The 13,047-nt window shown below is 45.3% G+C and overlaps 1 protein-coding gene across 3 annotated transcripts in view; it reads right to left on the bottom strand.

Moving 5' to 3' along the window:
• Window positions 1-5,953, bottom strand: part of Arhgef3 (Rho guanine nucleotide exchange factor 3) — a 302,635-nt gene extending 296,682 nt beyond the window's left edge. The window contains exon 1 of one of the 3 annotated variants that reach the window (XM_048801083.1): window positions 5,895-5,953. In XM_048801083.1, coding sequence (XP_048657040.1) covers window positions 5,895-5,899 — 5 coding nt within the window. In that variant the 5' untranslated portion in view covers window positions 5,900-5,953. The remainder of the gene's footprint in view (window positions 1-5,894) is intronic. The other 2 variants (XM_048801085.1, XM_048801087.1) reach the window with 2 other exon arrangements.
• Window positions 5,954-13,047: the final 7,094 nt, after the last annotated feature.

Genomic DNA, 13,047 nt, shown 5'->3' with positions numbered 1-13,047 from the left:
TTTTTTTTTTTTTTTTTTTTAAGAGAGAGAGTGTGTGTGTGTGAGAGAGAGAGAGAGAGAGAATTTTTTTAATATTTATTTTTTAGTTTTCAGTGGACACAACATCTTTGTTTGTATGTGGTGCTGAGGATCGAACCAGGGCCGCACGCATGCCAAGCGAGCGCGCTACAGCTTGAGCCACATCCCCAGCCCCACTAGCAGCCATTCTTGTCTGTATCTTCTTAGATGTCACTTTTTCCAAGATACCTTCTCGTCACATCTCTTCCACCATTTTATAGATGAATCACCAAAACTCAAAAAGGCAAAGTTACTAGCACAAGGTCATATTACCCAGATCTCATATTCTTTATTTGTTTCAAAGTATGCGTATTTTTAAAAAAATATTTTCTTACTTGTCATTGGACTTTCTTTCTTTCCTTTCTTTCCTTCTTTCCTTCCTTCCTTCCTTCCTTCTTTTTCTTTCTTTCTTTCTTTCTTGTGCTGAGAATAGAACCCAGTGCTTCACACACACTAGGCAAGTGCTCTACCACTGAGCCACAACCCCAGCCCCAGATTTCAAATTCTTAACTCCTGGGAATCTTTTTTTATTTGGTTTAATTAGTTATACATGACAATAGAATGCATTTTCATATATTATACACAAATGGAGCACAACTTCTCATTCCTCTGGCTGTACACGGGGCAGAGTCACTCCAGTAGTGTAATTATGCATGCATATAGGGTAATAATGTCTGTCTCATTCTACCATCAACTCCTAGGAATCTTATACTGTATTAAATAAACTTTAACTGATCATTAATCCAGAGAAAGAGGAGGACACACACACTTTCTGGTCTTTGATGCTATACATTTTGATCTTTTCACTTTTTCCATCAGAGCCCTGCTTCACAACTACTTTTCCTCCCCATGATTCCCTTTAGGTAGATGCAATTAATTGAAACAAAAGAAGGCACCCCTACCCAGGGAAAAGGGGTGAGACAAGTTTTATTATATGAGGGGTTATAACTCCTAAAGTGCCCTGCTAGGTTCATGTTCATTCCCCAGGTGGTAGTTTGAGAAAACATTAATGCTTCTGGCCCCACCTTCTGAAAAGGAATGCATGAGCCTTTAGTCAACTACCCTAGCCCACAATGCCAAGACCTTACTCCAGCTATCTGCTAGAATCTGAGGGAAGGGAGGGGACTTCTGCCTACACTGCCTCATTCTCCTTCCCCTGCTCCAGTGAGATACACCATGTCCAGGGCTCAAAAGCTGACTGGTCAACTGGGAATTCAATGGCAACCTTAAGTTCCATATGCATGGAATGGTCTTTTCCCAGGTATCCTATATATGCCAGGTGATGTAAATAAGAAAATATCTGGATGAAACATTATGAAATTAATTTTAGAAAAATACAGAAAGGGCTGGATGCCTTGATACATGCCTGTAATCCCAGTGACTTGGGAGGCTTGAGGCAGGAGGATCACAAGTTCAAGGGCAGCCTCAGCAACTTAGGGAGACCCCCAGCAACCTAGTGTCTCAAAATTTAAAAAATAAAGAAGGACTGGGGATGTAGCTCTTGGTATAAAGTGCCCCTTTATTGGTTCAATCTCTAATGCCAATCAATCAATCAATAAATAAATAAATAAGGAAGAGGAGAGAAAATGGAGGGGGATCACAGTTAATAAGTAGATTAAGGAATGGGTCACAAAAAATTCAGTGAAAGAGTGGCCACATCAATAATTATAGCAGGGGCTGGGGATGTGGCTCAAGTGGTAGCGCGCTCGCCTGGCATGCGTGCGGCCCGGGTTCGATCCTCAGCACCACATACAAACAAAGATGTTGTGTCCACCAATAAATAAATAAATAAATATTAAAAAAAAAAAAAGAGCCATAGAGAGAGATATTAGGGGCTAATTTAAAAAAAAAAAAATAAAAAAAAAAAATAATTATAGCAGTTCAATTCACAATAGCTAAGTTACAAAACCAACCTGGATAAAGAAAATGTGGTATACATACAGGGTGGAATATTCCTCAGCCATAAAGAAGAAGGAAATTATGACATTTGCTTGTAAATGGATGGAACTGAAGACTTGTGCTAAGTGAAATAAGCCAATCCCAAAAAACCAAAGTCTAAATGTTCTCTCTGATATGTAAATGCTAACACACAATGGGGGGGATGTGAAATACTTTGGATTAGACAAAGGGGAATGATGGGACGAGAGATGGGATGTGAACAGAAAGAGTGTAGAATGAATTAGACTTAACTTTCCTATGTTCATATACAAATACAAGACCAGTGTAACTCCACATCATGTTCAACCACAAGAATGCGAAGTTATACTCCATGTATGATATGTCCAAATACATTCTAATGTCATGTATCACTAAAAAGAACAAATAAAAAATTTAAAACTTAATTTAAAAAATTCAGTAAAAGAGCCGGGCACAGTGGCACACGCCTGTAATCCCAGCAGCTCAGGAGGCTGAGGCAGGAGGATCGTGAGTTCAAAGCCAGTCTCAGCAAAAGCCAGGCGCTAAGCAAAATTAATGAGACCCCTGTCTCTAAATAAAAAAATACAAAATAGGGCTGGGAATGTGGTTCAGTGGTCAAGTGCCCCTGAATTCAATCCCTGGTACCCCTCCAAAAAAAAAATTCAGTGAAAGAATAAAAGAAACAGAGCTGCCCTTGCTCCCACTCTATGCAGGTATAGGGCTTTTTAGTCAGCTTTTATGTCACTGTGACCAATGGACCTGACAAGAACACAGAGGAGAGGAAGTTTATTTGGGGCTCATAGTTTCAGAGGTCATAGATGGCCTAGGTCTGAAATGAGGCAGAACATCATGGCAGAAGGGTGTGGTGGATGAAATCGGCTCAGGACATGGCAACAATGAAGCAGAAAGAGGGTAGGGGGAGTTGTGGCTCGGTGGTAGAGTGCTTGCCTAGCATGCAAGAGGCACTAGGTTTGATCCCCGGCACCACATAAAAATAAATAAAATAAAGGTATTGTGTCCATCTACAACTAAAAAAGAAGCAGAGAGAGAAAGCTCCACTACTCACCAGTGACAAAATATAGTCCCAAAGTCACACTCTCAGTGACCCACCACCTCTAGCCACTCCCCATCTACCTACAGTTACTGCCCAGTTAATCCATATCAGTAGGTTAATGAATGCTTAGGTTGAGGCTTTCATAACCTAATCATTTCACCTCTAAACTTTCTTGCCCTGTCTTACTCATGAGCTTTTGGGGACACCTCAGATCTAAATCATACAAAGGTGCCTGAGCAATACAGAATTGACCTTGAAGGTTTCTAATCTATGCCAATGGCCTTTCTGCTCTCCCTCTGGTCACACATGGCTCATGTGAGTTCTGGTCAGGGGCTCAGGGACCTTGGTAATGGAAGAGAAGTAGAGACAGATGCATGAGATAGATATTGATGGAAAAAGAATAATCAGGATGTAAAACAGACTGGGAGGATGGTGGCATGCAGAAGCCTGGAGGCCATATCTTATCCTCATCGAAATCAGGGACTATATCTGATTCTCTGCTGCTCCCCACTCCTAGCTTTCTTCCAAAGGAACAGCTGTGTTGGAAGCAGTGAATTCCCTGTCAGTAAAGGATTCCAGTTCAGGGTCAACAATAACTAGGAAAATAGGGCTAGGGATGTGGCTGAGTGCCCCTAAGTTCAATCCCTGGTACAAAAAAAAAAAAAAATCATTTCAGGCAAGTTCCATGAGCAAAATATAATGGGAGAATGTGACTAAAACTGTTGGGGAGGGATTGCTTTGGACAGAGTGGTCAGGGAAACTCTTCCTACAGAGGAGACAACTGAACTGAAGGGTAAGAAAGTGCAGGTCATGGGAAGAAGTGGGAGATAAGTGTGCTCACTAGAAGGAAGAGCATGAACAAAGGCTCTGAGAAGTCTCCTGATACCTTGAACTGAAATACTGATCAGCTGCATTCCATTCTGAAGGCCCCCACAGACTAACAGTCCCTGACCTGACAGCCTGCCTTCTCCGTTGTCCTTTCGTCCTAAGTCAAAGCACATCTAAATTTTGCACTGGAAGGTGTGCTCTGAGCTAGGGTACAAAGAAATGTGTGTGCACCAACATGCCACTCCCTAAAAATTTGGGCCTGACCTGGAGAGGGGATGAGTAAAACTTGCACCTCTCCACCAGCCATTCAGAGTCCATTTTTATGGCACACAGGCTTCTTGAAGAATATGATGAAAGGGGAAGCCTCTGGGAAAACACACACCTGTGCTCCAAGTGTCTCATGTAGATTTCAGGAGGAACCCAGGGCCCTAGGTGCAACACTCCTGTTTATGGAGTTCAAGAAGAAAGAAACTAAACTGACAAGAAGAAATTAGACAGGTGCAGCCCAGGGAGACTCCACTGACACAGGAGTCAATCTGCTGGAGATGAAAGAATAAAGGAGAGGGAGACAAGATCAGGCCCCTGGGCCCTTAAATAGACTCTCACACTCAGAGACCAGTGGATGTGTGCCTGTCAGGGGGACAGAGGCTTGCAAGAATTCAAGTGAAACCTCATCCACTCCACCCCACACACCACTCCTGAGAGGCAAACATCCAGTCACATCCAAGAGCTTCCAGAAGGTTCAAGATCCCATTTCCCAGCAGTATCCTTGACAAAGTTCACCTCTGACCCCACATTCTGAGATATACTTTGCACAAGGCTGGTTAACCATAGTAGGTATCCCAACAAAGCCCAAGTTTCCCTGGGCTGAAGGGAAAATTCTGCTACTGCATAGAAAACACCAGATCCCTAAGAGGAAAGGAAGAAGGAGAAAGAGTCTACACATTCATTTCATTAGGAAGCTAGGGATGTGATACACTATTAGTCTGATGTCAGCAGTGATAATAAGAGCAACTAACAGCAGGTAGAATTCACCTTGTACTGTCACTATTGGGAACTTTAACCTTATCAAACCCTTTAAGGTTCATACTATTATTACCCCCATTTTACAAATGAGGAAACTCAGGCATAGATATGTAAAGTAACTTGCCTAAGACTACACAGCTAAGACAAAGAGAGCAAAGCTCTCCTCTTCCACATCCCAGGGAAGAAATTAGTTATACCTAGGTAATGCACGAAATGCTTAAAAATAAGTTCTGCATTCAGGACAACTGCTGTTTGGCAGTTCGGACATCCTTGCCCAGTTTTGGACGCAAGCCTGGTCAAGGCAATAAATCGAGCAAGCCAAGTCCTCTAAGAACAAGCCCTCTGTTTCCGCAACATTCAAGCCCACTGTGAGACCAATGATAATCGAGAGCAGCCCTCCACCACCGCAATGCCCAAGGGAACCCATTTCCATCCAGCCTTATCAAATTCCACCCTTAGAAAACTCTCACCCGACTCTGGCTAGAGGCACCAATTTTCACCTTAACCTCTAGGCGTCCGCCGCCCACCTCAGGATCCTTGGGCTGAGCAGTTTAAAAGACGAAGCCTCCGCCAGCTCAAGGACCCGGGCGGGCCCGGGCGGCAGTCCCCTCTCAGAGCGCTCAGAGCCCAGCTGCCCCGCTGCGAGTGACCAGAGACCCGGAGAGCCACCACCTACAGCGCCTCACGCGAGGCAGACCTGGAGACGAAAGTTGAGGAAAAGGGGCGCGCCCCCAGGACAGGTGGCGCCTCCCTCTCCGGAAGTAGCTCCGGGAATTTTCGCCAGGAGCTCCCAGGGCACCCAAGTCAGCGTCTCCCTCAAGAGCAGCGGCTGGTCAGGACCGCGAGTGGCACTGCCCACCTGCGCTGCGCCCAGCGCACCCCTCGCGGCGTTGACACCAGGAGGGAGGCGGGAGTCCAATTCTGGCGGGGTTGGTGGGTTAAGGGAAGGGAGGAGCGAACCCCAGAGGCTGTAGCGGGCGGGAAGGATTCGCTTCCACCCTCGCGGACTCACCTCATCGGCCCGCGCTGGCTCGGCCCGGCGGGGCTGAAGAGCGCTCCGCGGCGGCGGCGCCGGCGGCTGACCGGGCGGGGCGGGGGGCGGGGCGGGGAGGCGGAACCGGCCACGTGGGCGGGAGGCGGGAGGCGGGCCCGGGACCCCGGGAGCGCCCGAGCTGGATAAAGCAGGTCCTGGACGCGGCCCCACGTGGCTGCTGTTCTACACCTTGCTTCCCGCGCCCCGCCCGGGTCTCCCGGAGAGGTAAGAAGGGAGGGCAGGGGGACCCTCAGAACACTCATTGCGACCCAAACCCAACTTAGACGGAGGGTTCATCGGGCTGGAGACTGAGGGCGACGGCCAGCCCTTGGCCCCTGCTTCCCAGGGCCGCGAAGGCGCCCCGGAAACCCCATGGGTGGCTAAAGGATAGGTATCCTAGCGGGATACTTCACACCAGCTGGCGACTGTAAAGGCCAGAGTGGCAGGGGTTGCCCTAGCTGGGTAGGGCCAAAGCCTGCGCGCGAAGTCCCCACGGTAGCCGCTAGGCAGATCTCCAGCGTGTCAGGTCTTGCCCAAGCCTCACTTTCCTTGACTGTAGAGGTGAGAATGAGGACGGGCATCGAACTGCTCGAACCCCTGGGCGCCCAGCACGTCTTCAGTAATCGAGGGTTAGTTGTTGGGTGCTGAGTCTGTAGGAGTGGCTGGGTCACCCATGCAGAAATAAACATGGGAATCTGCACCCAGTCATTCATTTAATAGATAAATAAATGTCTGCTGTCCTCAGGACCTCATACAGTCCGGAATAAAGAATGCTCTAGACTATAGTTACTGAGCTGTCATGATTCCATGAACCACTTGTGCATTTTAGGTGTGTGAAGAATTTTAACATTCCCAATGTTAAAATGGAGGGTCTGTGCGGCGCCCACTTCTCAGAAGAAGAAACTGAAGCTTAGAGAGTTTAAGCCAGCCCCCAGGTGAGAAAGATCTGGAGATGACCGTTGGGCCCCTGCTTATCAAGAAAAGAGCATTAGCCAATGGGCGGGCGCTCAAGCTGGTGTGAAGTAAGCAACAAGACCAGGGCTGAGTGGACTTAACTCTCTCCAAGGAGTGAACTCTGCCACTCCTACATCCCAGTTCATAGGATGAGAGTGAGAGCTCACTGGAAGGCATCCCAGGGATATAGATCTTCCAGTCCAGCCTCAAGGACCAGTGCAATGTCTTTAGAACTTGCCTTGACCCAGCTGGGACTGTCCTCATGGCACCTTTGCCTGCTACTGCTACTTAGCCTCTTCCTAGCCCACAGTCCCCTTCAGGGCCAGAAATCAAACATCTTGAGCAAATCAATGTCCGTTCCAACAGCTGCAGCTTCATTCCACTACAGCTTCAAGGGGGCTCCTAGACTCTAGACTGAGCCCTGGTGACCCATTGGTTTCCTGTTCAGGGAAAACACACTCCCCTAAGTACTCCATTTTTTTTTTTTTATTGTTGGCTGTTCAAAACATTACATAGTTCTTGATATATCATATTTCACACTTTGATTCAAGTGGGTTATGAGCTCCCATTTTTACCCCATATACAGATTGCAGAATCACATCAGTTACATATTAAGTACTCCATTTTTAAGGACAAACTTAGTGTCCAGATCTCTAGTTCTCAACCTTTCCCCACAAGAATACCTTTGTTATTCTCCTTCCTCCACACTGTGGAAGATTCCTACTAAAACCAACCATGTTCATTAAGTAATTAAATTTATTAAGTACAAAGCAAAAGGCTTCCACTCATTCACCCAGGACTCAATTGGCAACTTCAGACCCACATGTGACACCTGAAGTTCTACCTAGGCAGCCTTACCAAGGAGAAGAGTTTTCTTTCTAATAGATTCAGTTTAATTATTTGAGTGTCAATTATTGCCATATCCCATGCTGGGCTCTGACTAGTATCAAGACAGATTGTCTGGGACCTCATGGAGCTGAAAAGGAAGATAATCCCCTCTACAAGCAGATGGGGAACAAGACATGGAAAGAGACACTTGGAGAGGCGCTGGTCTAGGTAGAAGGAGGCTTCCTTGGGAAGCAGGTCTGGGCTGAACCCTGACGGGCCAGGGAACCAGGCAGGGGAAAGTGTGAGAGGTCAGGTGGTATGGAAGCAGGAGAGAACAGATCACCATACTGGAAGTCCACAAAGGTGGCAGGTGGTGGGGGGGACGAAGCCAGAGGAGATTTGTTGGCCAAGGTGAGCCAGACTTTGCTCATAGAAAGGCAGAGGCATTTGGGATTTGGGGAACATCACACTGGTTGCTGAGTGAGGAAGGAATACAGTAGCTAAGTCTGTTCACTGCCAAAAGCAACGTGTCTTTGTATTGTTATTAAAGGCAAACTCCTTGACTTCCTTTTTTATAATTCAGGGTTTCTGGAAAGCAGAATACACCTACAAATAGGATATGCACACTTAGCAGCACATCAGTTTTATCTCACAAGGGTTTATATATGCAGCTTCTCTCATACCTTCCTCCCATGCCATGCTTGGCCCTGCTGATGGCTGGGGGAGGAAAGAAGGAATTGGTCACTGGACTCAAGTTGGAAGTCCCTTCAAGAAAAAAAGGTTATCTTTTGGTGGGGATAAAGAAGGGCATAGTCAGGAAATGTGGGTTACTATCCAGGGTTTGGAAACTGGTGAAGAGGCCAAAAGACACCGATCATCAGTCACTTTTTCTCCTTAATATAGTTGGTGGGGGGAGGGGCTCGTTCTTAAATTCACCTGTCTTCCCTAATTCTGCAAGAAAGTTTGGGGTAGGACAAGGACAATCCCTTTATTAAATCAGTTAGGAAACCCAGGGTGTCTGCAGAAGACCCCAGCATGAGGAGCTATGATTGACACCAGGCAGGAAAATAATGGTTATAGCCTGAAGCATGGGGCACGGCAGCACACTTGGGGAAGCACCTGTGCACAAGACATGACAGGCTGGTTGCAATGGTATATGCCCGTAATCTCAGCTACTTGGGAGCCTGAGGCAGGAGGGTCACAAGTTCCAGGTCAACCCCAGTAACTTAGTGAAACCTGTCTCAAAATAAAAAGGATTGGGCATGTTGCTTAGTGGTAGAGCACTTCCCTAGCATGTAAAGGCCCTGGATTAAATCCCTAGCAACACAAAAAAATAAAATAATAAAAAGGCACAACAGTGGGCAAAGGCAAGACACTGCAACAACCAGCCCCTGCCTCCTAGTGTCTACCTTGTACCTTGAATACTTGCTGAACATGTTGTATGTAACCATATATTTAAGACCCTCTGATTATATAATACCTCTCATTGTAAAACAGTATAAAAAATTTCAAGAGGGGGCTAAGGATATAGCTCAGTTGTAGAGTGCCTGCCTTGCATGCACAAAGTCTTGGATTCAAACCCCAGCACCACCAAAAAAAAAAAAAATTCCAAGAGGTATAAAGAGTAAGATGGAACCACAATCACCACCCAGAGATAACCACTGTTAATTTGTGTCCTTTATATTTCATGTAATACATCATGAGCCTTTTCCTCTGTCATGAACTGTTCTTCTACAATATGACTGTTAAAGTCTGCTTGTTAAAGTCTGTCGTATGACAGTACCCACTTCTTATAAAAATCAATCTTTGAGGGCACTTGCTTTGTTCCTCATTTCTCGTTATCAGGATCAAGCTTGGTGATGAAAATCTTTGCACAATAAACTTTGACACACATTTCTGGTTACTGGTTGTAAAAGATACAACCCTAGAAGTGGAATTCCTGGGAGAGATACTCAACCTTCTGCCTGTAGCGGTACCCTGCACCAATGCTCCTCCTCCCATTGTTTTAAGAATCTGAAAGGTGTGGAGCAGCACATTGATGAAATAACACCTGCTTAGTGTAGTCCCCACCCTTGAAGATAGTGACACCTGTGGCAGGATTATGAGCTTTGGTGTTCACCTCCAGGGTCATTTGTAGTTTCAAGCAGGAAGTGACATCTGATCAAGTGTTCCTCTCTGCTGCAGGCCAGCTGAATTGAGAACTCTAAGAGACGGAAGGCCCACTTTAGTTTGCTAGCCCACCAGGTACCCAGGACCCATGGAGACATTTGTGGGAAAGTCCCATTAACTGTACATCTTTTAACCTGTCACTTGGTGCCCACATCCACAGATATAGGACTCACTGTGTGCCAGGTTCTGTGCCACCTGACCTTACATTCAAGTCTCACAAGAGCTCTGTTAGGCTTTCCATAGGGAAACTTTAAAGTCCTAAACAGGGTCACACAGAAAATGGAAGACTAAGATCTGAGTTCAGGATACCAAAGATCAAGCCCACACTTTAATCACAATGCTAATAATGCTAACAACAATCATCTTATCAATAATACACAATTTGCATTTGTGTGAAAGATCTTTAAATATACCTAACTTCAGTGGCATAAAATCAAAGGAAGGATCTGCCTGCATTTGCATTTGGTGAACAGGCACGCTCCTGCCTTCCTTCATTTTTTAAAAAATATATATATTTTTAGTTGTAGGTGGACACAATACCTTTATTGTATTTATTTATTTTCATGTGGTGCTGAGGATCAAACCCGTTGCCTCACATGTACTAGGCAAATGCTCTACCACTGAGCTACAATCCCAAGCCCTGCTTTCCTTTCTTACAAGTTCCTTTTGGCCTGGCCTGGGTTTGCCTTGAAGCTGACTCCTGCCCACTCCCCGGAGTTTCTGAAAAGCAAGAATAGAAAAGAACAGGCAGAGCTATTTCACCCTAGGAGAAAAAAAAAATTCCCCTAATTTTTCACTGATAATTTCTTTGAGAATCCCTGCCTTTGTTCATATGCAGAGCTGGGTGTGGTTATCTGCCTGGGCCTGGGACCTTGCAACAAGTCCAGAAAAATGTATCCCCATCAAGGCTAAAAGGTGACAAGGAGAAAAGGAGCAGATGAATGGAACCACTGCAAACCTCTAGGAACATGGTCAACTATTAAGAACCCCAGAGTTCATTCTAAGTTTAATTTTTCCCCCTTCAAACCTCACCTCCCACCTTCACCCTAGACCACCACAAAACAGCCAGGGGTGGATAGAGATGATTTTATTTTGTCCCTGGAAAAGTCTCAGGGTTCAAGCTCCTTGTGGGCATGGAGCCCATCTCCATAAGTCCCCAAAGAATCCAAGGTCTCCTCTTCACAGAACAGTTAGCAGCTACTACTTAACAGGTGCCTAGCACTTGCTGAGTACAGCCTTGGGTGTTCTCTGTATCCCAGTTCATTTAATCCTCACAATAATCCCATGTGGTGGGTTATTCTCCATCTTATAGAGCATTTAAGCATTTTGCTCACAGTTCCATACACAGGAGGAGCAGGAATCAGGAGGCAGTGATTGTATGTGTGTGTGCCTTGTCCATTACTGTGTCCTGTGTCCCCAGCACACACTGGAATAAAGGCTGTAAGAAGGTCATATCATCCATAAATGTAAAAATGTGGCGTAACATCCTCACCAGAAAGAAGCCAGGGGGCTAAATGCACAACACTTGCATTAAACTTTCCCTTAATCCCAAAGAGCCCATTTAAATATTATCTTACTATAAGAGTGCTTAAGCAGTGTTTGTGTCCATCATCCTCCTTCACTGCATCCTCTACATCTCCTTTTTCTTGAGCTGCTTCTGATTTTGTTCCTGTGGGCAGTGAGGACAGAATAAGCCAGGGTTGGGCTAGAACACAGACATGTTATTGATGACCCAATATGCCAAGGACAGCAAAAATATAGTTTCCTCCCTCCTCCACCTACTTTTCTCCTCCTGTAATTTAATTTAAGCCTATAAAGGAAAGCTGGGCTTTGCTTCCTCCAAACTTGACATTTCCTGAGGCAGGGGATGTAGCTCAGTGGTAGAGCACATACTTGGCATGGCCTCGAGTTCAATGCCCAGCACCAAAAAAAAAAAAAAGTTAACATTGCCACACAAAGGCAAAAACAGTGGCAAGTCCCCACAGATGTTAGAACTATAAGAACCCTAAGGCAACTGTAACAACAAACTCCAACTTTCTAACACTGTGGTAAAAATTAGGATTTCTCATGCTATCCATGTTTCCTCCATTAATAGTAAAGTACAAGCTGTAACTTATTTTAATGAAAGAAGAGGAAGTCACTTGTAGCACTGCCCTGAGGTTCTTCAGATTGAGATCCACTTGCTTAAATTCTGAACCAGATTTACTCTCAACATTTGGATTGAGAAAGAAACCAAGTCACTATAATTGCTACTGGAGACTTTTCCTTTTTCTTAAACTCTATTGAGGGACTATTGATAAGGAACGACAGACAATGCTTCCCTCAGATGTTTCAACCCCAGGGCTGCCAACCCCTCGGTTGTGCCCTTGGTAAAGCTATCCAATTTCTGGAGTTTGGGATCTTGAACATTTCTTTCTATATCAAGTGGAGGTGAGAAAAGGCATGAGTAGTTGGCCCAGGAACTAGCTTTGCCAATACCCAAAGTGGTCCATTAGCGCTTTCTCTCTACTGGCCACCTTATGAGGAGGTTCTCTGTTGCCCTTGACCACAAAGACATTATGAAATCCATCTCTATCTGAATAGCTAGACCTATACCAAGGGGCCATGTGAAGTAGTCTAGGTGGGCTCTGCCACTAGCCAGCCATGAAATCTGAGAACCTCTCCAAGCCTGTTTCCTTGTTTACAAAATGGACATAGAAGATTACCCACCTCAAAAATAGCTGTGAAGATAAATGCTATCATGAGCACACATGTCAAGCATTTGGCACTCAAATTCAGACTCCTAAAAGAAGGAGAAATGACAAAGACCAAAGGAAAGAAGAAATCAACAGGTAAAACAAGCAGCAGCACCCTAGGCCACTATGAATAGGAAAAATGAAGGAAGTGCCAAGGTGAGGGGCAAGAACTTGGGATTTCTTCCTCTCAGTGATCCACTGTGCTTTGCTCAAAGCTGGTTTATATTATCCTCTCTTTCCATTTCCCTTGAGGACAGGTTGCAGAACCTCAGCACCACACAATCTCAAGGGAATATGAGAAGGGATAGGTGAATGGGAAAATCCATTTAGTAAAATTTAGTGTGTTCTGAAGACCCAAAATGTAAAACATATCTTTTTCAGGGAATGGCTCAAAGGCTTGTATTCTGTGTATACTATTTCTTCACACCCACTTGAGGACATTTGCC

Source organism: Marmota marmota, unplaced genomic scaffold, assembly GCF_001458135.2.
Source record: "Marmota marmota marmota unplaced genomic scaffold, marMar, whole genome shotgun sequence".
Classification (NCBI taxonomy): Eukaryota; Metazoa; Chordata; class Mammalia; order Rodentia; family Sciuridae; genus Marmota; species Marmota marmota.
The sequence above is the reverse complement of the archived record's forward strand: the minus strand, read 5'-3'. Positions and strand labels throughout refer to the sequence as shown.